Source organism: Phallusia mammillata, chromosome 5 (genome assembly GCF_965637545.1).
Source record: "Phallusia mammillata chromosome 5, kaPhaMamm4.hap1.1, whole genome shotgun sequence".
Lineage (NCBI taxonomy): Eukaryota > Metazoa > Chordata > Ascidiacea > Phlebobranchia > Ascidiidae > Phallusia > Phallusia mammillata.
The window spans coordinates 3798736-3823603 of NC_137256.1; the positions used below are offsets into that span (position 1 = coordinate 3798736).

General features: G+C 39.6%; 5 protein-coding genes across 7 annotated transcripts in view; 4 read left to right on the forward strand and 1 right to left on the reverse strand.

Moving 5' to 3' along the window:
• The first annotated feature begins 68 nt into the window (after positions 1–68).
• On the forward strand, positions 69–6634 carry LOC145228866 (glutamine-dependent NAD(+) synthetase-like). Its single transcript, XM_080094076.1, has 13 exons — positions 69–334; positions 466–621; positions 699–792; positions 853–1033; positions 1501–1710; positions 1983–2274; positions 3372–3519; positions 3581–3773; positions 3865–3981; positions 4043–4200; positions 4276–4427; positions 5123–5283; positions 5749–6634. Exons 1-13 carry the CDS (start codon positions 131–133, stop codon positions 5807–5809), a joined length of 2127 nt encoding a protein of 708 aa, XP_079950202.1. The 5' UTR covers positions 69–130; the 3' UTR covers positions 5810–6634.
• A 5305-nt stretch (positions 6635–11939) lies between these two features.
• On the forward strand, positions 11940–14841 carry LOC145228864 (uncharacterized). Of its 2 annotated transcripts, none has more exons than XM_080094072.1 (3): positions 11940–12236; positions 12360–12561; positions 12643–14841. In XM_080094072.1, the coding sequence occupies exons 1-3, from the start codon at positions 12075–12077 to the stop codon at positions 14595–14597; spliced, it is 2319 nt and encodes a 772-aa protein (XP_079950198.1). In that variant the 5' UTR covers positions 11940–12074; the 3' UTR covers positions 14598–14841. The 2 variants fall into 2 exon arrangements, with proteins under 2 accessions (XP_079950198.1, XP_079950199.1); XM_080094073.1 differs by having other exon boundaries at positions 11940–12212.
• A 417-nt stretch (positions 14842–15258) lies between these two features.
• LOC145228899 (MICOS complex subunit Mic10-like) lies at positions 15259–16612 on the forward strand. The gene is made up of 4 exons (XM_080094114.1): positions 15259–15414; positions 15578–15622; positions 15910–16022; positions 16116–16612. Exons 1-4 carry the CDS (start codon positions 15330–15332, stop codon positions 16227–16229), a joined length of 357 nt encoding a protein of 118 aa, XP_079950240.1. The 5' UTR covers positions 15259–15329; the 3' UTR covers positions 16230–16612.
• Positions 16613–17580: 968 nt separating this feature from the next.
• Positions 17581–24868, forward strand: part of LOC145228870 (uncharacterized) — an 18879-nt gene continuing 11591 nt past the window's right edge. For both annotated transcript variants that reach the window (XM_080094079.1, XM_080094080.1), the window contains exon 1: positions 17581–17781. The gene's annotated coding sequence lies outside the window, so the exon portion shown is untranslated. The remainder of the gene's footprint in view (positions 17782–24868) is intronic.
• LOC145228106 (uncharacterized) lies at positions 22265–24669 on the reverse strand. The gene is made up of 4 exons (XM_080093093.1): positions 24472–24669; positions 24116–24327; positions 23760–23911; positions 22265–23696 (listed from the first exon to the last, which is right to left on the reverse strand). Exons 1-4 carry the CDS (start codon positions 24667–24669, stop codon positions 23443–23445), a joined length of 816 nt encoding a protein of 271 aa, XP_079949219.1. The 3' UTR covers positions 22265–23442.

Genomic DNA, 24868 nt, shown 5'->3' on the forward strand with positions numbered 1-24868 from the left:
ATTTTTCACTGGATTTTTTTTAATTTTCAAATTGTGTACTTCAAACAAACCTGATAGCTCCTAATCCTAATGACAATAAATGGCAAAAAAATGTTGTTTTTGATCAGTGTATAGCTTGAATGCTGTCCTCATGGGAAGTAAGATTAAGTTAGCTGTGAGTTGTTTGAACCAATGGGCATTGGATTTTCAAGGAAACTTGGAAAGAATTACAGAAGCAATTAAACAGGCCCATGAACTTGGAGCTACTTATTGTTTGACTCCTGAAATTTCTGTGTCAGGTTATGGATGTGATGATCATTTCCTTGAAATTGATACAGAAAGGCATTGTTGGGAGGTTGGTTATATTAAAAAAGGCAATTAAATTCACAACGAATTTCAACCTAAACATATGTTTTTGATTTATTTGTGTTTGTTGGTGTGCCTTCTAACATGTTTGTTGTCGATTAGCTTTACTTTTGTTTTTAGGTTCTTGAAGAACTCTTGCAGTTGGAAGAATGCAAGCAAATGATTTGTGATGTTGGTATGCCAGTTGTACACAGAGGATCACGATTTAACTGTAGAATTATCTTTCTATTCAAAAGAATCTTGCTTATTCGCCCCAAAACTGCATGCTGCAATGAAGTAAGTTTATTTGGAAATACAAGTTTTAAAAATGTCATGACACCTGGATGGTATTTACAAAATAACCCTGCTTAAAGTTGAACTATAGGGAGTTGCGTTGGTTTGTTCCTTGGCAAAAATCAAAGACTGTGGAAAGCTATCTTTTGCCCCAAAACATATGCTATGTTACAGGTTAGGTCTAATTTTGCAACACATGTTTTTTTGACAAATCAATCAGCAAATTTTGTTAAGGTCAAAGCCATGTGGAAATCGGGGATGGTATTATAGAAACTGGGGATGCATGTATTGGAAGTGAGATTTGTGAAGAACTGTGGACTGCAGAAAATTCCCACGTGAGCCTGGGATTGGATGGTGTGGACATATTTACCAATGGAAGTGGAAGTCAATTTAGCTTACAACAGTTACACCGTCGGTAAAGCCAACACCATACTTAACTCACCAGATTTGCATTTGTTCAATTATCCGATTTTTTTTCCACAAATGATTAAGATTGGGACATGAATTCCCCCTGCAGGTTAACAGATTATGCCATTAACCAGATTTGTCAACTGTATTTATAATTTTGCCCTCTTGTTGCACATCAGAATTATTAGTTTTCATTCTAAAAAAATCCAAAATGATGTACATTTGGATCTTTCTGATTTTAAACATGTAACCTCAACTTGGCAAATCGAAATCTTAAAATGTTACAAATTTACAGATACAAATTATCTGCAAATATGTACAAAAGAGTCATTGCCAGGGTAGTAAGTTTGTTATGTGTCATTATCACATAGGCTTGTTTTATCTGGGCAAATAAAACAAAAGGTGTAATGGTAATGACAACATCAAAATAACCCCTTTTTATTGTTGTTCCACAATTTTAAACTGCATTTGTAGAATGGATCTAATTAAGGCTACCACCAGAAAAATGGGTGGAGCTTATCTCATGTGCAATCAGGTTGGATGTGATGGAGGCAGGATCTTTTATGATGGCTGTTCCATGATTGCATGCAATGGCGACATTGTTGCCTGCACCCCACAATTCTCACTTAAAGAAGTGGAAGTTGAAGTTGCCACTGTAGATTTAGAAGACATACGCTCTTTTAGGTACCATTTTGCAATTTGCTGATAACTTGCCCAATTATGTTCAAGAGATAGATAGTTACTAAACCTGACAGTGTTGAATAATTGCTGTTTTATAACCTTTATTTAACTCAAAGTCAAACTTGTGTTTGGAACATTGATTTTAAAGTTTTAACATTTGTAAAAGTTCTAACAGCTAAAAAGTGTAGTATGCTAGGACTATCAAAGGCAAATTCCGCATTAGTAGGTCACCTAGCATTCCCATATAGCTCAAAAGTGTGTTATTTGTTACTCAGGGTTTCCAAACCTAGTAGAAGCATGCAAGCAACCAAGGAAAGCGAATACCCAAGAATTAAGATCCATGGATTTTTTATGTGTCCTGATGGCTTGATATCCCAACATGATCTTTCCTGCACTCTTCCAATCCAAATCACCTACAAAACTTCAGAAGAGGAAATAGAGTTTTCAGCATCCAACTGGTTGTGGGATTACTTGCGCAGAAGTGGGCAATCCGGATTCTTTTTACCTCTTAGTGGTGGAGTGGATAGTTCATCTGTGGCCTGTATTGTGTTTGCCATGTGTAACATGGTAGGTTATGAAGTCCAGATTATGAAAGGTCATGCTGCTTTTTATAAATATGTGGCCATGTGTAGAATGTTGTTAAATGTAACTTTCTTACTTAACTTACTTGCTGCAATGTTGCACTTAGAGCGGGAGTGCTCGGCTTGACGTCCGGACAGACGTTTTACGAGACAGTCGTTTTGGTGATTAGAAATCACCTGTTTTTTGTACAGCAATGCTGTGTCGTTTTATTGAGTTATCACACGCATTTTCAGTTTTGGCGAAGGTTTTACACCTAAGACGTAATTTAAACTCGATAAACGTACTTCGGTTTCGTTTATATCAGGCAAAACGTCGTTGATCAACATAAATATGAAAAAAAATAAACTTAACTGTTTCGAACGCCGCGATAAATGCTCTTTAAATTCTCGTTGTCAGCTTGGCCGTCGCATAACCACGGGTCACTAAAGGTCAACTTGTAGGCATTACAACACAGTTAAGAATTTTTCGTCATAACGTATCTTCTTTATTTTTGACCAATTAATTCAGGAATTAGTCGTTAAGTCATGTATAGATTAGGCTAAACGGTGTTGTTGATCACTAAGGACTGCATGCTGATAAAAAAACAAGTTGTTATGTATACCTTTGTAGCAAACGACTTTTTTACATAAATTTGTGTTTAAAAAACTGAACTTGAACGACAATATCAAGGTCAAAGCAAGATAATAAATTGAAAGTACATTCCCCGTACTTTTTTCACCGATGTTTTGTAATTATGTTACAACAATGATGCAAAAAGAATACAGACAAAAACTTTTAAAGTTAAGTTAGTGCTTTTTGAAAAATTTGTCCTTAGAATCTAAAAATAACCGCAACATTTGTTTACCGTAAATCCGCATAAACACGCGTGTGGGGACCCATTCGTTTTTGCTTGCAAAAACAATCATATATGTAGATAAAATTGTGTAAAGTGTAGTAAATTGGTAAATATCGTATAAAATATATAAAATGGAATTATATCAGTAAGCCACTTTTCTAGTCTTTTACAATAGTTTTATATGATTATTGTCAAAGACCATGGAGGCAGTTTATCAAGTATCACTGTAAAAACCGTTAAAACCCAGGTTTGCAAAGCTGTCCACGATGGAAACAAGGGAGTTTTGAGCGATGTTCGGCGTTTGGTACACGACCAATCCTACGCCATAACTTCACCCGAAAACCTGTGTAACGATATTTTTACAACCTGCTACATGGCTAGCGAAAACTCATCAGGTAGTCAGCTAAATCGAATGTAGCATGTTTTATGGTTTGGTAAAACGCATGTGTTAAACAGTTGCCACCAAACAACGTGCTTCGTCCCTTGCCAAACGAATTGGTTCAAACCACTTGGAGTTGCGCATTGATACAGTGGTTTCAGCATTGCTAATGGTTTTCACTGCTGTGACCGGTTTTATTCCCAAGTTCACAGCAAAAGGAGGATCACGTCGCGAAAACCTTGCGTTGCAAAACAATCAAGCCAGAATCAGGTATTGGTTACTGTTTTTTTTACTTTTAAGACAAGGTGTGCAAAATGGTCTGTTGAAGCAAGAATCATATGCACAAAAAAATGTTTTATAGGATGGTTTTGGCTTATTTGTTTGCGCAACTAATGCAGTGGGTGCGAGGAAAACCAGGAGGTTTGCTTGTTCTCGGATCGTCAAATATCGACGAAGCGTTGCGTGGATACTACACAAAGTTTGTTGATTATTCAAAGACTTGTTGATGTTTTGGAAAACAACATAGTCCTTTTGTTTAGATACGATTGTTCCAGTGCCGACATCAACCCTATCGGTGGAATCGGTAAAACTGAACTGAAATCCTTCGTCTCGTATTTTTGTAAAAAATACAACGTGCAACCTTTGAGAGAGATTGTTGAAGCACCGCCTACAGCTGAACTTGAACCATTAGAAGACGGTAACATGTTTTTCACGAACAATTGCAAAAACGATCAAAAAACATGAAACAAACTACACTTATTGTTCATCACAGGCGAGATAACACAAACCGACGAAGTTCAGATGGGCATGACCTATAATGAACTGTCCGTGTTTGGCAAGTTGCGCAAAGTCGCTTTGTGTGGTCCCTATGGAATGTTTACCAAACTTGTTCAATTGTGGAAGCAAACTTATTCCCCTAGACAGGTAAATATTAAGCTTGTGTTTATCAGTAACCAAAAATGTTCGGTTTCTGGCCAATGTATTGTTTGTGATGTAGATTTAAAAGAAATGTGATTGATATAGAATTGTCTTGCAAGCCCTGCGTTTTTGATTTACTGTTTTTCGGCAACTGCGATATTTACAAGAATGTTTATCAATGTAAAAATTGATATTGGTTGTAAACTTTTTTTGCAATTGTATGTCACTATAAACGCTAAAATAGTTTTTCAATATCGTTGCGATAGAAGCGACAAATACAAATATGGAAATAGATATGGTATTGTATCATATGATGTTTGGTAGTCTAACGGGTGGTACTAAATACCGGATGTTACCGCATGTGACCGCATGATATTCCGCTTAAAACACAGCATTGTATGTGAAATGTGGGAATACAAGCCCAACAAGGGTAAAATAAACCAGATTATAGTGTTATTTTATTTATAAACCCCTACCTAACCCGAATAGCTCTAACCGTTAGCGCTTTCAAAAGTCCGCAAAATTATATTTTCGTAAAAGCATATTCAAGTTCTTTACAACTTCCTGTTGTGTGATAACATAGGGTATACCATGCGGTCACATGCGCTATCATGCGGTAACATGCGGTAGCATGCGGTGTTTAGTACCACTGGTATTCTAACTGCTATAAAGATCTAATTTTGGTGTTTTATCCCAATAAGGTTGCTGAAAAGGTGAAACACTTTTTCTACACCTACTCAATAAATCGACACAAAATGACCACACTCACCCCAGCAATGCACTGCGACGCGCACAGCCCCGAGGACAGTCGTCACGACCTACGTCCGTTTCTTTACCACAACAAGTGGACATGGCAATTTAGGTAATCACGTTAGTAAAGCGGTACTGGCGTAAACCTTATTGTTTGTTTCCTATATATCATGAAAACTATATTTCGAAAATACATAACTGTCAGTAATATGCCCAAGTGATTAGGGCTATACCTTGTGTTCGCAAGGTTAAGGGTTCTGACCCTAATTCGGTCGCTTGTGTTGATTTGACCAAGAACCTAGAGCGACATCGCTCCGACGGTTCCAAATGCGTTACCAAATACCTAAGTCGAAAAGATCAAACAATAAATGATTCAACGGACTTGCAGCTTGATGGCCAAATTATTGTGACCATAACGCATTCAGGCGTTGCCCGCCCACCGAGGATAAAAAATGAAACAAAAAACAAATAGCATGTCAAATTAGATAAGTAGGGAACAGTTTTGTAAATAATAATGTCTTGACGCAGAAAGTTTAAACACTCTCTTGTTACCCCAATATATTGTCTATATTTGCAGGAAAATTGACGACCATGTCGCAAAGCTTGAAGAGCACGAAATTGTGACGAAAAAGAAGTAGGCCTAGAATAAATTCACACCAACTATCGAGGCTGCGTTAATTTAGAGATATTTTAATCATGTAATTTAGCCCACACGCAAACAGCCAATTTATTGCAAAGGGTTTATTTGGCTGGAAATTTTCGTATTACTATCCTGTTTAGGCTATTATTATCGTATTAAGCGGAAACAACTGTGGTAGAACTACTAACGTACGAACTGACAGTAGCCAGGTTTGGGAAGTTCCGGATGCAACCGGACGTACCCCGCCAGGTTCGTGCGGTCGGTTGCGATCCTACGGCAGAAAACACCCAGAAAACGGATTTCAACCAACATTCAAACAACAGGACACTTGACTCGATAACCCACGGTTTTTTCGGTGTCCTTTGCTGTTTACTTAACTGCAATGAAATCAACAATGAAACTATGATGGTGATGTGACTCTGACTTTCCGCTGGGTGGCGCAACGGAGTATATGCGTTTACGGCGAAAATAATGGCTGAGTCAGCATGCTGCAAATTGCTGTATTTTATTTCACGGGGTTCGAACCCAGGACACTCCCAGGAACGAATCCCGATCAGGTTTTTTATGTCTGTTTTATGTCATGGGTCAGGCGCGTCAGACCATTCGGCCAAGTTCCTGTCATTAAATTGCTGTATTTTTTTTTGTTACGATAACAAGTAAAATGAGAGAGAATACGAACAAGACAAGAAACACGCCAAGTCAAGTACGCGACAATCAAAGGCCGGACCACTTACGTAAAAAATCAGGGCGTTTGTTGGTTTTAATTGCAAGTAGGAATTCCGAGTGTTTTAGCGTTTTTAGGGAATAAACAAATCTTTGCAAAGTTGGTTTACTTTGCGCGTATTTGCTCTGAAAAATAACATATCGCGCACACGGAAGGATGCAGTTCAGTAACAGTTCTTGGTCATCAGTTCCAAATAAACATAAGATAGCACGAGGTCTAACATCAATTAACAGTTTGCTGGAAATCCACGCAGTAACATTTTCCCAATACTTTGCAGTTACAGTGCATGAGTAAAAAAGATGTAAAAGGGTTTCTGAAAAATCTTTACAAAAAACGCACTGTTGTGAGGGTGCTATGCCAACTGTATATATATATATAATTTACCATTAGTTATGATGGGTCTTAAATTCAATTTTATTTGAAAGGCTCTTAATTTTGTTTCTATCGTACAAATATAGTTATTAATGTATACGTGTCCCCAGTTTGGTATGTTCGTTTCCGTACCCAAATCCCTTTCCCACATTTCCTGTTGGTGGAGGGGTGATTCTGTTGTGTAATCTGTTACGTGTAGGTAGGCTTGTTTTACCTCGCTAAATTTGGCGATTGTGTTTAACCAAAATGCTGGGGGTCTTCTGAACGTTTTCTTTGCTGGCATGTTTGTTTCGTACATCCCAATTCGCTGGGATGGCAGAAACCAATCTAATAAATTCACTGAATCCGTGATTGGTTGGTGCGAAGTTAAATTTTAATGCGAGGTCGTCGTAAGTCATATAGTGGCCTTCTTTGTTAATTAGATCGTAGTGACTAAGTATACCGGCGCGAATAAGGGTTGGGATGTGGAGCGCATTGGAGCGATATTTGATTTATTTGTTTCGCCAAAGGGGCCTAGAGATGTTTATGGGTAACCCAGTTAGTTTAGCAAAAAGTTTGCATTCAGAGACTGCTTTTCGTAGCGTGCGAAGTGGAATCGATTTTACGTAAGCTTTTGAGGTGGGCGGAATGTTACTGCTTAACCATGAATTGAATTCCCTTGAATTGGCAAGTGAGGTTTCGATGGTTTTCCAGGGAGACGCATACGAATCATCAAACAGCCGGTTGACCCATTTAACACCGACTGATACTAAGTACGCGTCGAGGTCCAGCATATTAATGCCCCCAGCCTCAATTTTTCCACACAGCTTAGTGCGCTTGTCTTTTTCCCACTTTGAGTTCCAGATAAACTTGAACATTGTCCTTTTGAGGTCTTTTAGAAATGCGCCTGGCAGTGCGACAGGTACGACATTAACTTTGTAGGTCTGGGTGGGAATAACCAAACTTTTTAGAATGCAGACCCGTCCGATCAGGGTAAGTCCCCTAGAAGACCAAATATTTAGTATTGTTTTTTTTTTAATAAGACAAGGAAAGATTAAGTCGAAAAGGTCTTTTGGCGATCCGTTGATAGGAAATTCGATTCCGAGATAACGAAATGACGTCTCTGGCCATGTTAGACCTTTATCTAGGTAAGGTTTAATCAGCGATGATCGTTTGGACCCAATGTAGAACGCTAACGATTTTTTTATGTTTATTTTACAGCCCGACATAAGACCAAACTCATTAAGAATCGCAAAGGCCCGATCAAAATTGTTTGGTTCCTCTTTCAAAAAAAACCCAGCGTATCGTCTGCCAGGAGCGAGACTTTAAAGTCATTGCCATATAAATGAATTCCTACTTTGTCATCTCTTCGCATCGCAGCAGCTAAGCATTCAATGGCAAGTACAAATAGAGTTGGAGATAAAGGGTCTCCCTGCCTTACACCCCTTTTGATTCTAATTTGCCGTGACAAAAAAATATTGTTAATTATGGTGCTTGTGGGATTCGAGTAACAGCTGCTGTTACCCAATGCAGAACATTATTTCCGAAACCAAATGTTTTTAATGCGGCGTAAATGAACCTCCACACGATTGTATCAAAAGCTTTGTACATATCAAGAGATAGTATAGCCCCTGGATATTGTTGATTATCAGCAAGTTCAATCACATCGAACAGTGAACGAATATTATCCCCGATGAACCTTCCTTTAATGAACCCGTTCTGGTCTCGATTGACGAGGTGATCCAGGTTGGATTTTATGCGGTTGTTTATGACGTTGGACACGATTCGGTAGTCAGCGTTTAACAGTGTTATAGGTCTATAATTGGTGATGAACTGTTTGTCTTTATTGGGTTTTGGTATGGGGGTCACCACTCCTTGGCACTGCGTTTGACTGAAGTGACCTACTTGCGCGGAATAAGCCCATGCGTCCTTAAACATGTCCTTACAGTCATTCCAAAATGTTTCATAGAACTCGACAGGGTATCCGTCTGGGCCCAGCGATTTGTTTCGGGGCATAGATTTAAGCGATGCGTATAACTCGGTTTCGGAAATCGGCAACTCACTATTTTCAAACTGAGAATGATTTAACGTTGGCAAATTAAGTTTTGAAAGGTGCGATGTCACCTCTGATGTTGTATAATGGGAATCGGGCTGTTGGTAAAGATGTTCAAAAAATTTTACCAACTCATCTAAGATTACATTTTGGTCTGAGCAAGCGTTATTGTCTATCTGCAACTGATCGATCGATTTTTTCACCGCATGGCGTTTTTCCAGGTTTAAAAAATACTTCGAATTTCTTTCGCCCTTTTCTACCCACTTCGCTCGACTTCTTACCATCGCACCCATTGTTTGGGCCTCTATTAGAATGTCCAATTCAATTTTTAATTTGGTTAGTTTTTCTATTAAATCAGGATTACCTTGGGTTATTTCCTGTTCCAGTTTTTCAATTTCGCTCTCCAACTTCCGCTGTTTAGCAAAGTTTTTTCGTTTGACTTTTATGCTGTATTTTATAGTTTCTCCACGAATTACGGCTTTAAAAGCATCCCACCAAATATGCGGATTTGTGTCACATTGAGCGTTGTTTATCTTATAATCCTTAATTGTTTTTTGGATGATGGAAATAAACCTCTTATCCGATAGTAAATTTGTGTTTAATTTCCAATATCCTTTACCTCTAGGAGTTTGCGAGAATTTCAGAAAGAATGATACAATCTTATGGTCTGATTTTACCCCCTGTACAATATCGGCTATCGTTACTTTGTTATTTAGGTATTCCGAAAGCAGGAAGAAATCGATGCGGGTGTCTACCAAAGGGTTAAGTTGCACTCGCGAATTTTTTTTGGTGGTCGGATGCATCTTACGAAAAACGTCGCACAAATTAAAAGTTTCCATATGTGAGAGAATACTCTTTCGTGAATTACGGTTGGGGGCCCGTGGCTTTTGTCCAAATTATCCTGCAGCGTTACATTAAAGTCACCGCCTATGATGAGATTTGAGTTATCTTCCTCGCCTAGTTTCGCAAAACGTGTCGAAAAAAACTGGGTTATCCTTGTTTGGCGCGTATAGATTGCAAAGTTTCAATTCGCGGTTGTTGTATTCAAGGTCGATGAAAACGTACCTTCCTTCGGGGTCTACTTCTACGACTTTGGGTGAGTGCAAAAAATTTTTGTGAGCAGGATTGCCACACCTTTACTGCGGGTAGAGTCATGTGCCCAAACTATTTTGTTTCCCCATTCTAATTCCCATGATTTTTCCTCATTAATTGAACAGTGCGTTTCCTGGAGAAAAACTATATGAAAAGCCTTCCTTTTAAGAAAGTGAAATATAGTTTTCCGTTTTTATGATTTCTAATACCATCTGGGACAGGGTCACTATCATACTGGAGGCGTTGAGTCGTCACCTCCTTATCTAAAATCTGGGTTTGCAAGCGTGACCCAGTTTCCTTATGTTGCGGCGCTGCTTGGGTTTTGTTATGTTTCTGCCGGTTTTCTAACAGAGGAAGATCTTCTTTTCTTTTGGCACAAGCAGACTGTTTGTGGCCTGTTTCTCCACAATATTTACAAGTTATTGCTTGTCCATGATATGTTACATAAAATTCATTGCCGTGTACTCGAATGTAGCTGGGTATGGGTTTTTTTTCTAGTTTAACTTTGTTCATTGTAAGTATCTTCATACCAGAAAAAGTCCTTCTTTGTCTTTTCTATGCACTATTTTATTCACTTTACCATAGTGCTCTTCCATGTTTTTTGGCAATTAAGGCATTTGGAAACGGTATCAGGACCCATCCAACGCCTACATTAATCGTATCGCTTTCATACAGCCTCGAGTTTTAAACATACGATACCTCCAGTAATTTCTCGTGAAGATCCAAAACGTTTTCTCTTGTTGTGCAGGTTACATCCACAAGGGTGCCCTTCATTTCAGCTATTCCTACGATTTTTCTTTAAGGGAAGCTCTTTCGTAGCTTTAAAACTCAAGCAGTTTGGTCTTTTTAGTGCACTCATTGCACTGTCGGTTGCCGCCTGCGCATAACATGGCTTTTTACTCATAGCTCCTTCCTCCATGAGCGCCAGACACGTCCTTAAATTGCTGTATTTTTTTATTTTTTTAATGTTTTTTTCACGGGGAAACGCCTATGTTCCGTTGCGTCACCCAGCGGAAATTTGCTACTGTTAGTTCTTACGTCAGTAGCTCTACCAACAATTGTACGCGGACATGTTGTGTTTTTATGTATTATTGTGCAAGCGCTTTTACAAAAGCCATGTACCTAGTACCTACTTATTACATTCAGTGTTGTTGTGGTCTAGATTTTAAATCACCACGAAAATGTTTCAACCAATTACCGTACTAAAATTTTTTTTTAACTGATTGCTTGTTATTTCCCGCTGCGCGATTACAGAAGATAAAACAAATTGTTTTGAATCAGTTCAGTAATCTTCACAGGAACAGAACGTTTAGCAATAGCAAAACTGCAAATTAAAGAAGGGTCAAAAATAACGTCGTGTAAACGAAATAGATGCGTCAATGTTTTGCGTTGTTTTGCGCTTGATAACAAACACAATAAAGTTTTTTTTTACAACGGTTCAAGTTTTTTTGTTCATATTTTCACTTCGACTGAAACGAGCAAGCGGGAAATCTCAAAACCACATCTGAATTCTGAACAAAAAATACGATTAACTTTTTGTTCGTCATCAATTGTATACCATTTTTATCCAACTAAAGTACTGAAGCAATGTTTATTTATCTATTAAACAATTAAACATATAAAAGCTGTAAGTCAATACATGATAAATAAGCTGAGCGTTATAGGTGACATGAAATTAACCTAGTTACAACACAATACACATGTATTGTCCTCAACAAGTAAAAACCCAAAACAATGAAGTGATTAGTGATGGATATGAGTATTTTTGTAAATTGTAACAGTGAGGTCCTTGCAACGGTGTAGCAGCAATTTTATAGGTACTGGAGCTCTCGTGGGCACGGAAATATTTATTTTAAACATCAATCTATGTATGTAGCACGATGAACTGCATGTCACTGCTTCACCAATGCTATAGAACATTATTTACTTTTCTCAGAAATGTAGCCGAGCAAACCTAAAGGTTATACATTGGGCCACTGCACTATTGTGTGGCATTTTTACTGTTGACAATTGCTTGTGAATTAAAGTATAAAATCATACCTGATGTCAGCGCATCATTTTTCCATGCATTCTTCTTCCCCCAACACAGCTGTTGAGTTAATCAGCTGGTCAATTTATCCTGTTCTTGGAGACCAGGCAATAAAAGTGGTTGGGTGTTTAAAAGAAAGTGGTCACAAAAAAGCAAGTGGAGTAATTACTAATAGAGTACGTTTTTTCTATTTTATTTGTTACGCATGATATCAACTGGAAAAATAGCACCAGTACTATTCTGACACTGCAGAAATATTAGACACTTCATTTTGTAATAACATGTAACACCTATTACAGGTCAATGCAAGATGTGTTTCAAGCAAAAGTGGAACTACATACAAGTTAGTGGGACCAATTTGTGATCACAACAGTCTACCTTCATGGCTGGTAAAAGATTTTTGCCGTGGTTTTCCAACCCATTGGAAAGTTTGTGTACAGAAGTATTTGGAATGGTTGGAATCTGTTCAAAGTGATACAGATACAGAAATTGAAGCTAATGGTAAGAGTTGATAATTACTTAAACTAAATTAAATGTATATGTGCATGAAAAAGTAATGCTTACTTTTGTTTTTTTCTCAAGATCATGACAACGAGCTGACAATCAAACACAACATTTTTAAATGGGCTATACATGTTCGAGAAAGTCAGTTGTATGTTGAAGGATTTGTACTATCTGAAAATGGTGTGCCCCAATTATACCGAACAAGTGCAGTAGATGAGGCTGTCAACAAACGCCTTTTAAGAACCATCACTGGAAGTTTTTACACTCTTAAAGGCCCAATTTGTTTGGAATCTACAATGCAAGCCAACGTACCATCTTTTGTAGCACATAAGTTTGATAATGGTTTTCCTGAAAACTGGAAGCAGTGGATACCAATAATGACAAGGGCCACAGAGGTTGAAAGTGAAAGTTTTCACGGTATTTCTGATGAAGAAAATGATACCACATCTGTGTGGTCACGTGAGATGAAGCATAAGAAAAGAACAGTGGTACCACAATTGGAATGGGATTCTTTTACAAGCACCAACACTGATTCCACTTTAAATGTCAGTGACTTAAGCACTGATGTTCAGATCACAGACACAGTCAAATCCAATCGGCTTGTAAGCAAAACAGCAAAGAATGACATTGGTATTGCCAGATTGTCTGTTGAGAATAAGGATATGCCATATGGTGATGAATTTGAGACCCCAACAAACATAAAAACAAAGTTAACAAACAACAACACATTTTCAACTGTAAAGAAAAGTAAGCTTGTGAACAAGTATGATGATTTGGTTAAATGCACAGTGCTACGTTCAGGAAAAAGATTACAACCACCAGATGATCATCTGTCTTCTGTATGTGATGATGTGTGTACATCTGGCTTGCATAGACATTGTGAGGTGGACCAGTTATTTTCATCGCCCCCAAAATGCTTTACCAAGAAGCATAGCTCAGAACCAAAATGTGTGAAAAGACTTCCGACATCTATACACACACCTGACAAGAACTCTAAATGCAATATGGCATGTAAGGTGGTTCTTACTCCGTTGCCACCAAAACACCAAATAAACACCAAGGCAACCAAGATTATAGAAGAAAAACGATTAGAAGCAACCACACAAAAAGAAACAGTTTCAGATTCCAAACATTGTTTACGGAAGAGAAAAGAACCTACCAAAAAATCTTCTAATGAGGGAAAGATGGATGAAACAAATACTACTGTGGCAAAAAAAGATTCAATAAATACCAAAAAAGCAAAACCAAAAAACAAACGGATTTCCAAACTAAAAGCAAATGAGGCAAAAACTAAACAAAAACCACCAAAGAAGAAAACGAAGCCTAATGATACTGTTTCGAAACCCAAAGAATCTTCTTCCCATAGTTTAGATTCACAAGGAAAACCATCGACAAAGAAACCGAAAAAGAAACGAAGTAAAAGTGTTAGTTTGGATGAATCTGCACCAAAGCGTCTTGCACAGAACTTGGAAACCAAGGGGCAAAATGTGACAAACAAAGAAAACGAAACACAAGTGACAAAAGTTACAGCCAAGAAAGGAACCCTTAAACATAGACGTCAAGTAAAACAGGTTTTGGGTGCCTTAAATGTCGGCCCACATACAACTGATATATTTTCTGATCGAACTAAATCAGAGATGTTGAACAGTAATGTTGGTTTTTCTGACATAAATGTTGGAATGTTTGATGCTGCTGTTACACCTTCCACCAAGTTTTCATACAATTTTACAACTCCAAGTTGGTTTAAGACTCCAGTTGTTGGTGATACCACTGATAGTCTCATGCATAGCAAAACACCTGCCCATCTGTCTTGTGAACCCTTTACTCAGGACACAAAATCTATGGATGCCACTGACAAAATCATTGTGAATGTCCAGAAGTTGAAGAAAAAAAAGAATCAAAAAACTAAAATACACAAAACCCCAAATAGACATAAAAAGAAATTGCGTGTAACTCAACCCTTCGCTTCACTTTTTAATAAGTCAAAAGACTCGATTCATTCAAGTGATGATGAATACTTTAGTGACAGTTAATTGTTTTAAGGCACTTTTATTTTAATTTGTTGTAATAATTAAAACTGATTTTTATTTTCACAATTAAAAATTCACTTTTGTTGTGTTTTACAATGAAAATTTTTAAACAATTTGTGGTTGTTAATAATGAGTGTAATTGCTTGCATGTGTCATTTGGTGAAATTGAAATCAAAAAATTAATGAGAAGCTCTGCAAAAAATATTTGTTCAGATGTAATAAAAACACTTATATACGCCACGGCAAAGTTCGTTGTAGTTCATTTACCTTTTTAAACTTCAGGCAATCTGTTCCACACAAATTTAATTGTTTTTTAAACGTTAATAATTATTTCCTTACAAATATCCTGTCCGCTAGATGGTGCACGCAAGTCACAACATTTTGATCGAGACGTGCACTTGTGGAAGCATGACTTCACACTGGCTTTAGGTAACAGGTTAAAAGGACGTTGCAGGGGTAGGAGCTGATACGAATGTGGCTTATGCGTAACAGTTGCGTTAAGGAGGGTTTTTTTCTCATAATTGTTTTCAACGGAAACGGAAACACGTAAAATTTCAACAACCCATCATGTGTTTTGTTTATATTATTAGGTTTTGTCGATTATCTTCAGTTTATTCCTAATACGATAGTAGGTGCAAGTGTTGGTTGGTTGGTTCTAATTATTTCCGTGTTTTTTGCATGAAATCGTTTATCAGCAAATTTAGGATATAATTTAGTTTTGTACATTTAGACATTATGTCAAACTTACCAAGTGTTGGTAAGGAAAATGAATATGGAAAAAATATTGACAAGTGTATCACTGATCTTGCAATAAAAGTTGGTAAGTTGAAATCACATTTTAAAGTTAGAATACACTGCTTTTATTTAAGCGTGGCTTGCTAGCATTAATGGTAAACACTATTACATATGCTGCTTGTAATCCTGGGTAAAAACTGAGTAAATATGGTACTTAAAAATATTGCAATTCAAGCTTGTTTTTACAGGTACTGGTGTCATTGTTGGAGGTGTATTTTCTTTACTTTTTAGGAGTAAGTATCTGACAATATGTTTTTGTGTTTGTACGCTATTCAAGCTATCATAAGTATATTGACCATACATATATCTGGTTAATAGCAAATCTAATTGCCAAGTTTTTTTTCTAATCCTAAATAAGCTGGAGTTTGTGAAGCGATTAACAAATTTTGTATGTATGCACAAAAAAGATAACTAGTAAAATATGCAATTTAATATTTTCACCATGGATTTGCACTACCATAGGGGAAAATTTATAATAAAATTCACAGTAATGTTGCTGACCTGACATACTTGTACATAGGAAAGGCATGGCCAATGACTCTTGGTGGTGGAATAGGTTTGGGAATGTCCTACTCAAACTGTGAAAACCGGTTTCGATCACATTATGTAGACGGCTTCCGACTTAAACCTAAGGTTTGTTTGGTACTTTATGTAAATCCATTCTATATGGATTTAACTAAGTTAATGATTACTGTATCTATTTAACTTCTGTTTGTTTAATTTTAGCCAAACCAACCTCCTTCAGTTGAAGAAATACCTGATGTCGTTGAAATAGTGCAACAGTCAACTGATACACCATCTAATAGTTCACAGGAAACCACATCAGAACCAAAATCTTAGAAACATGCAAAATTGAAAACATACTAGCAAATTTTACCAGAAACATATATCTACACTCTTTTGCTATCCAAATCACCATTATTTGCATGGTTGCTTAAGGACATAAAACATCATGCTGTTTACTTAAAATACTTTTACTAAAGTGTAAGTTAAATGCATGTTGATAAACTTTTATTTATTGTTTGTGCTTTTGTGTGTGGTTGTGTGTCTTAATTTATTATCACACAAAACATAAAAAATGGTTAGCTTTATATTGCAACCAATTTTGTTGATTATTTTCTGAAGTAACAATGATGTTTTGCGTTTTTCTTTGCCTCTTTGGACGTTTTAAACAATCATTCCCCTAAATTGAAAAAAAAGAAGTTTTTTAGGCTTTTTGGAAAGCGACTGTGTACGTTGAAATGCACTGTGCTACATACAGTGTTGCATGTGTAAAGTCAGTTTGTGACTCCTGCAGTTAAGAAACCAATGCAACGTTCGCTTTACAAACTGCAAGTACATTCGTCTTCGCTGATACTTGTAGGCGTTGATAAGAGTGCAGCAAATATTGTTTTTATCAGTAGTTATAAACCACGGGCAATATCAAGCGAAATTAGCGCGTGCATTTGGTTAGGGCTCAACATTTTTGTGAAACAACACCTTTTTGGGAGCGGTCCATGAGAAATCGAACTTTTGGAAGGCCAAGGTATAAAATCAATCACAAAATTTGCTCCACCTAAATAAAAGGATGGAAGATTGGTATGTGTAGGCCTTGATGTTCGTGCTTTAGTTTTACGGTTATCGTGTTTGTTAAACATCTTTTTAGGAATGAAGTTTTTTTTTTCATATATTTTTTTTTTCACGGGGTTCGAACCCAGGACTCTCCCAGGGACGAATCCCGATCAGGGTTTTTTATGTCTGTATATGGGTCAGGCGCGCCAGACCGTTCGGCCAAGTTCCTGCCCAGGAATGAAGTTTTTCCTTTTTATAATATATTTTGTGACGAACGAATACGGTAGTGGTTGGAATTTATCAGTTTATACACCACTAGATGGCGCACGTGTTTAAGCAACCGATGTAATGCGGTAGAGCTACTAACTAACACCATACGTTTCGCCTGATCCAAAAGTGTTTAGTTTTCAAAACTGTATATCTCAAAAAATGCTAACGGTTAGGACTATTAGGGTTGGGGTAAGGTATTAGCACTTAAAATTCAATAAAACTAACCCAAAAAATTAGTTACTAATGTAAAAGTTTTATGTAAATATTTCCCAAACCAACCCATTTTTAGCCGCTAAATAAATAATTCAGCTCTTTACGCCACCTATCGAAAATTAAGCACTTTTGGATCAGGCGAAACGTATGGTGTTAGTGTTAGACTGTTAGTAGCTCCACCATGTAATGCAGGCATTTAACTTTTTGCTGATACTGGTCAAGTCAGTCACTGTCGCCTAGACATGAGAACGTTTGAAGCCCTTATATAACAAGGACTTAAAACAGTGGAAAAGCTTTCAGTTAATTGGTTATTTGCTTGAACTGTAGCTGTGTTAAGTCACTGAGTCTAGGAAGTGGGGTAAGAACAGCAATGACTAAATGTTTATTAACTTTAAAGTAAACTACCAATTTCTAACTGATTTGGACATAAGGTTATTTACCATAATTGAGTACAAAATTACTAAATATAACAAAATTTGTGTAGTTACATTAAGGGGTATTCTAAAAAAATCATCAAAATTACTTGGGTCTGGTATACTTTCATGACCCAACGTCATAACTACGTCCTGCCTGTACATACACCAATGACTTTTACATATGATCAACTACGTCATAGTACGGATACGTCACGCACATAATGACGTCACTGTGACGTCACACATTTTCCTGATCGCACGACGAAAATTTCACACTTTACGAAATACACATCGCAGAAAGCTGAAAATTGGTGTGTGACGTCATCAAGGCTTTGGATGACGTCATGCAAAAAATTACGTCAATCGGGTCACGCTAACTACATATATTCAACGTCTAAACTTACTCGCTAATGCAAAACACCTCTCGCTCGCCGATGACCTGCGCTTTCTCACTTAGGTACAATGACAAACAATTTTTAGTTTGTAGAAAGGGTGAATCATTTGAGAAAATCAATCACAATCATTTTTACATTGGTTGTTGGCGTTGTTCTTGCAATAACCTAACGTTTTTGAACATCCTATAAATTTAAAACACCCTAAAATGTTTAAAACATTGAAGAAAACGTATTCAGTATGCTGATTTCTATGTTTATCCGAATTATGACGATATTGGGTTCCTTTTAATAACATAAATCCAATGAGCAGAAGATTGCAAAACTAACATCGTTTCGTACGATCAGGAAATGGCCAGTAGTTCTGGTGCTGGCTGCAGCCAAAGTTGAGATCGCAGAAGGGCGATCGAGACATTGTTGGAAAGGCCTATCCTTCCCCTCCAGCTTGCACCCCCCCGCGTTGCACCCCCATAGAAGTGCGTCACCTAGCGATTGTTTGAATAAAGGTAGTTTTCGCATAAATGTGACGTCACAATGCCTGGGGTTAGGTCGGTGGGGTCAAAGTGAGTGGAAAGTTAAATGCCTTGTGAATATTCGTGCCAAGTTTCAAATCGACAGATCAAGTACATTTCGGATGAGAGGCCGACAAAGGGGTGCACCTCGACGAAGCTCGACCCGCTTCAAGCGGCCGAGTTAAGAACGGAAAAGCCTATGTCGGCACCTGGTATACTTTCATGACCACAAATTCTCGACCTCGCTGCAGCCAAAGTTGAGATCGCAGAAGGGCGATCGAGACATTGTTGGAAAGGCCTATCCTTCCCCTCCAGCTTGCACCCCCCCGCGTTGCACCCCCATAGAAGTGCGTCACCTAGCGATTGTTTGAATAAAGGTAGTTTTCGCATAAATGTGACGTCACAATGCCTGGGGTTAGGTCGGTGGGGTCAAAGTGAGTGGAAAGTTAAATGCCTTGTGAATATTCGTGCCAAGTTTCAAATCGACAGATCAAGTACATTTCGGATGAGAGGCCGACAAAGGGGTGCACCTCGACGAAGCTCGACCCGCTTCAAGCGGCCGAGTTAAGAACGGAAAAGCCTATGTCGGCACCTGGTATACTTTCATGACCACAAATTCTCGACCTCGCTGCAGCCAAAGTTGAGATCGCAGAAGGGCGATCGAGACATTGTTGGAAAGGCCTATCCTTCCCCTCCAGCTTGCACCCCCCCGCGTTGCACCCCCATAGAAGTGCGTCACCTAGCGATTGTTTGAATAAAGGTAGTTTTCGCATAAATGTGACGTCACAATGCCTGGGGTTAGGTCGGTGGGGTCAAAGTGAGTGGAAAGTTAAATGCCTTGTGAATATTCGTGCCAAGTTTCAAATCGACAGATCAAGTACATTTCGGATGAGAGGCCGACAAAGGGGTGCACCTCGACGAAGCTCGACCCGCTTCAAGCGGCCGAGTTAAGAACGGAAAAGCCTATGTCGGCACCTGGTATACTTTCATGACCACAAATTCTCGACCTCGCTGCAGCCAAAGTTGAGATCGCAGAAGGGCGATCGAGACATTGTTGGAAAGGCCTATCCTTCCCCTCCAGCTTGCACCCCCCCGCGTTGCACCCCCATAGAAGTGCGTCACCTAGCGATTGTTTGAATAAAGGTAGTTTTCGCATAAATGTGACGTCACAATGCCTGGGGTTAGGTCGGTGGGGTCAAAGTGAGTGGAAAGTTAAATGCCTTGTGAATATTCGTGCCAAGTTTCAAATCGACAGATCAAGTACATTTCGGATGAGAGGCCGACAAAGGGGTGCACCTCGACGAAGCTCGACCCGCTTCAAGCGGCCGAGTTAAGAACGGAAAAGCCTATGTCGGCACCTGGTATACTTTCATGACCACAAATTCTCGACCTCGCTGCAGCCAAAGTTGAGATCGCAGAAGGGCGATCGAGACATTGTTGGAAAGGCCTATCCTTCCCCTCCAGCTTGCACCCCCCCGCGTTGCACCCCCATAGAAGTGCGTCACCTAGCGATTGTTTGAATAAAGGTAGTTTTCGCATAAATGTGACGTCACAATGCCTGGGGTTAGGTCGGTGGGGTCAAAGTGAGTGGAAAGTTAAATGCCTTGTGAATATTCGTGCCAAGTTTCAAATCGACAGATCAAGTACATTTCGGATGAGAGGCCGACAAAGGGGTGCACCTCGACGAAGCTCGACCCGCTTCAAGCGGCCGAGTTAAGAACGGAAAAGCCTATGTCGGCACCTGGTATACTTTCATGACCACAAATTCTCGACCTCGCTGCAGCCAAAGTTGAGATCGCAGAAGGGCGATCGAGACATTGTTGGAAAGGCCTATCCTTCCCCTCCAGCTTGCACCCCCCCGCGTTGCACCCCCATAGAAGTGCGTCACCTAGCGATTGTTTGAATAAAGGTAGTTTTCGCATAAATGTGACGTCACAATGCCTGGGGTTAGGTCGGTGGGGTCAAAGTGAGTGGAAAGTTAAATGCCTTGTGAATATTCGTGCCAAGTTTCAAATCGACAGATCAAGTACATTTCGGATGAGAGGCCGACAAAGGGGTGCACCTCGACGAAGCTCGACCCGCTTCAAGCGGCCGAGTTAAGAACGGAAAAGCCTATGTCGGCACCTGGTATACTTTCATGACCACAAATTCTCGACCTCGCTGCAGCCAAAGTTGAGATCGCAGAAGGGCGATCGAGACATTGTTGGAAAGGCCTATCCTTCCCCTCCAGCTTGCACCCCCCCGCGTTGCACCCCCATAGAAGTGCGTCACCTAGCGATTGTTTGAATAAAGGTAGTTTTCGCATAAATGTGACGTCACAATGCCTGGGGTTAGGTCGGTGGGGTCAAAGTGAGTGGAAAGTTAAATGCCTTGTGAATATTCGTGCCAAGTTTCAAATCGACAGATCAAGTACATTTCGGATGAGAGGCCGACAAAGGGGTGCACCTCGACGAAGCTCGACCCGCTTCAAGCGGCCGAGTTAAGAACGGAAAAGCCTATGTCGGCACCTGGTATACTTTCATGACCACAAATTCTCGACCTCGCTGCAGCCAAAGTTGAGATCGCAGAAGGGCGATCGAGACATTGTTGGAAAGGCCTATCCTTCCCCTCCAGCTTGCACCCCCCCGCGTTGCACCCCCATAGAAGTGCGTCACCTAGCGATTGTTTGAATAAAGGTAGTTTTCGCATAAATGTGACGTCACAATGCCTGGGGTTAGGTCGGTGGGGTCAAAGTGAGTGGAAAGTTAAATGCCTTGTGAATATTCGTGCCAAGTTTCAAATCGACAGATCAAGTACATTTCGGATGAGAGGCCGACAAAGGGGTGCACCTCGACGAAGCTCGACCCGCTTCAAGCGGCCGAGTTAAGAACGGAAAAGCCTATGTCGGCACCTGGTATACTTTCATGACCACAAATTCTCGACCTCGCTGCAGCCAAAGTTGAGATCGCAGAAGGGCGATCGAGACATTGTTGGAAAGGCCTATCCTTCCCCTCCAGCTTGCACCCCCCCGCGTTGCACCCCCATAGAAGTGCGTCACCTAGCGATTGTTTGAATAAAGGTAGTTTTCGCATAAATGTGACGTCACAATGCCTGGGGTTAGGTCGGTGGGGTCAAAGTGAGTGGAAAGTTAAATGCCTTGTGAATATTCGTGCCAAGTTTCAAATCGACAGATCAAGTACATTTCGGATGAGAGGCCGACAAATAGCGATGTATTAAAATGGGAAAAATACATAGCTGATGTGGAGCCAAACCTAGCACAAGCCTTCGTTTTAGTGTTCGAAATACGTGACTACTCTGAGACAGTATCTCCGTATTATGTACTACTCTTTTGCGTACCCCTATCTGCAATATGACGTCCCGGCCGTGGGCAGCGGCCACACTGCACAAATTAAAACTAACAACATTAAACATAACAGAATTTTGCGAAATATAACTCGCATGCAGCCCTTACCGGTGTCGCGCTACCCAACTATATCATGACTTGTGTCTCCTAAAATGCAAAGATATTTACAAACATGAGGTAGCCAAACTATTACATGAGTCCTGTTCACGCATATTACGTCAGTACACCATCACAACACCCGAAAGGCTGAAAACTTTCATCCACGCGTAAACATCGCGTTCGGCACAAGAACAATTTGCCATCGAGGTTACCACACGCCATCAAATCTCTGCATACCAGAACTCGTGCTAGTTTTCAATTTTTTTCTTGTGTGTTTTTTAAGGGGTGTTTTAGTTTTTATCTTAGTGTGATTTTACTTTTCTATTTTTTAGTATTGTACCATGAAACGAGATTATACTTAGACATATACAAAAGACCGAAAAACTGCCGTAGGATTCGGTCTTTTCAGACCAACCGTCCGGGCAGAAGGCCAGCAGCACTTTTTACAGCGAACAACATCATAGATCTCGTCATCGATCTTACACAAGCTGCATAATGAGGAGATGCTCGACGGCACCATTCTCATTGTCGCAACGAACAGTCCTTTTGACACCCGGGTCTGTGGGATCACAGGAAACGTTGCGAAGAACCGACCTTGTGTTTCCGTTTGGCGGATTTCATTTGGCCAGCAGAACCCGCAGGTACAACAGCCTCATGCAACCGGACGTTCCCCGCTAGGCTCGTGCGGTCGGTTGCGATCCTACGGCAGGATAATGGAACTGTGATGATGAAGTGACTATGCAAATGAAAATTTGACTTGTCTTTATCCAAAAAAGCTTCTCTATTTCCCAAATGTGAGCATTGTTTCATTGACATTTTCAAGACCGTTCAGTCATACAACTTTACTGTGACTAAATTCAACTATGGTTCCTCAAGGGTTTTGTGGGAAACTATGCAAAACTTTGTCGAAGCCCGCTATTCCACATGTAAATGTCTATAAAAGATTGGATAACTTTCAAACAAATTGTTTCGCAAAACACCTAATAACAATGTAACTCGTCTGCTCAAAATTGATTGTTTGCATTGACACTTCTGATACAACATTTTTATTAAATAATGCAGACAGAAAACTGGTCTTAGTGAAAAGCCATCACACCACGTCAAGGTGCCAGTTGTTGTGATGGGAAAAAATTTGCCGGGCGTTTTTTTTCATTTTCTCTAACACGAGGGCTCAGAGCTCAGGTGATACCGTCAGGGTCGAGACCCGGAGTCGTGGCACCAGTCTTTCATCACAGCCACTAAGGGAACTATTTACATTTATATCTGGTACAGTGGGTTGCTTGCAATGGCGTTAATGAGGTCGGGGAAATACTGCGACTTATCTCGCATACGCCGCCACATCCATTCGTCTATGTAAGACGGAATAAAATCCCGGTAAGCGCCGTTCATGCGTTTAAATTTACGTTTGCAGTCACACCACAAACTTTCAATGTCGTTAGTGTGAACTCCGGCTGGAGTCACAAAACGATGAGAATGGTTGACGGTTTGATGCTGGTATTGGTGTGGCAAACCTGTAATTGAACAGCCCAGCAATTACATAGCAAAACGTGTCAAAAAAAAACAAAACAAATTACTAGATAGGTGATTGTAAGCAGCCCATTCATCCGACCAGATTGTTGTCCCAGGGGCCACGTGTCGGACAATAACTGTTTCTAGGGTGGCACGATCCCGGCGTGGGACTAGTTCCAAAAAACACTCCCTGTACAAGAGTTTGTTAGCCAAATAATATGCAATAATTTTAGGTCATACTTGGTCTGAAGATCAACGCCTCCAAAAACCCACTGTTCCCGTATTGGGCGCGCCTGTGCATTTGACCCACGTTTGCGGCGTGCCACCAGACTTTCATCTATGGCCACAATGTGCCCGACTCCGCCAATCACGTTGGGCCTGGACAGGAGATCCTGCGTGCATATCTGACGAAGGTGTTTACAATAAAAGCTTGTATCTACTGAATAAGCTTACTTCACGAAGGAAATTGCACCAATCAACACAAACGGTCTTTGAGATTGACGCCTCTGCCATAATTACGTCTTGGCAGACATCTAATGTCCAAAAATACATTAGTGTCACCAGTTGACGCAAGTCGAGATGACTTTTCTCAAAAAACGACCCTTTCCGGATGGAAACTATTTTTCTGCATGCCTGTTAATACACAAACGAATCAATTCAAAAACAAAATAACTTTCAAAACTGTATATATCATGCCAAACGCCAAAAAAAATTAAACTCCAAAAACACAATCAGACAACTGCAAGATAAACGAAATGCGTCAAAACAACAACTTACACGTGCTGGACAGCGCCAAGCTAGGCCATCGACCTTGGCCGACGCCCAAACCTTTTCTTCCATGACAGAACCACATTTTGGGCAAGTTTGCTGCCGAGAAAGCAAACCATGAGCTCGTAAATACACTATGCATTTACCTACATCCTGCAAAACTCCTAACTCCGCCAATTTCCTCACGTTTATTTGACTACCCGCCATAATGCAAAAACAGTATAATCAGTTGAAGTTCATCAACAAAGTGAATAAAGAACTCATAACGAGAGATAACCACGTTTCAATGGACATTAAACAATGCGACATTGTCGGTGTTCTATGTGACGTAACATAGCAAATTTGTGCCCAAGCGGAAACAAGCTTCCACAAGATGGCCAGTCAAGAAACAAAGGAAACAAAAGCT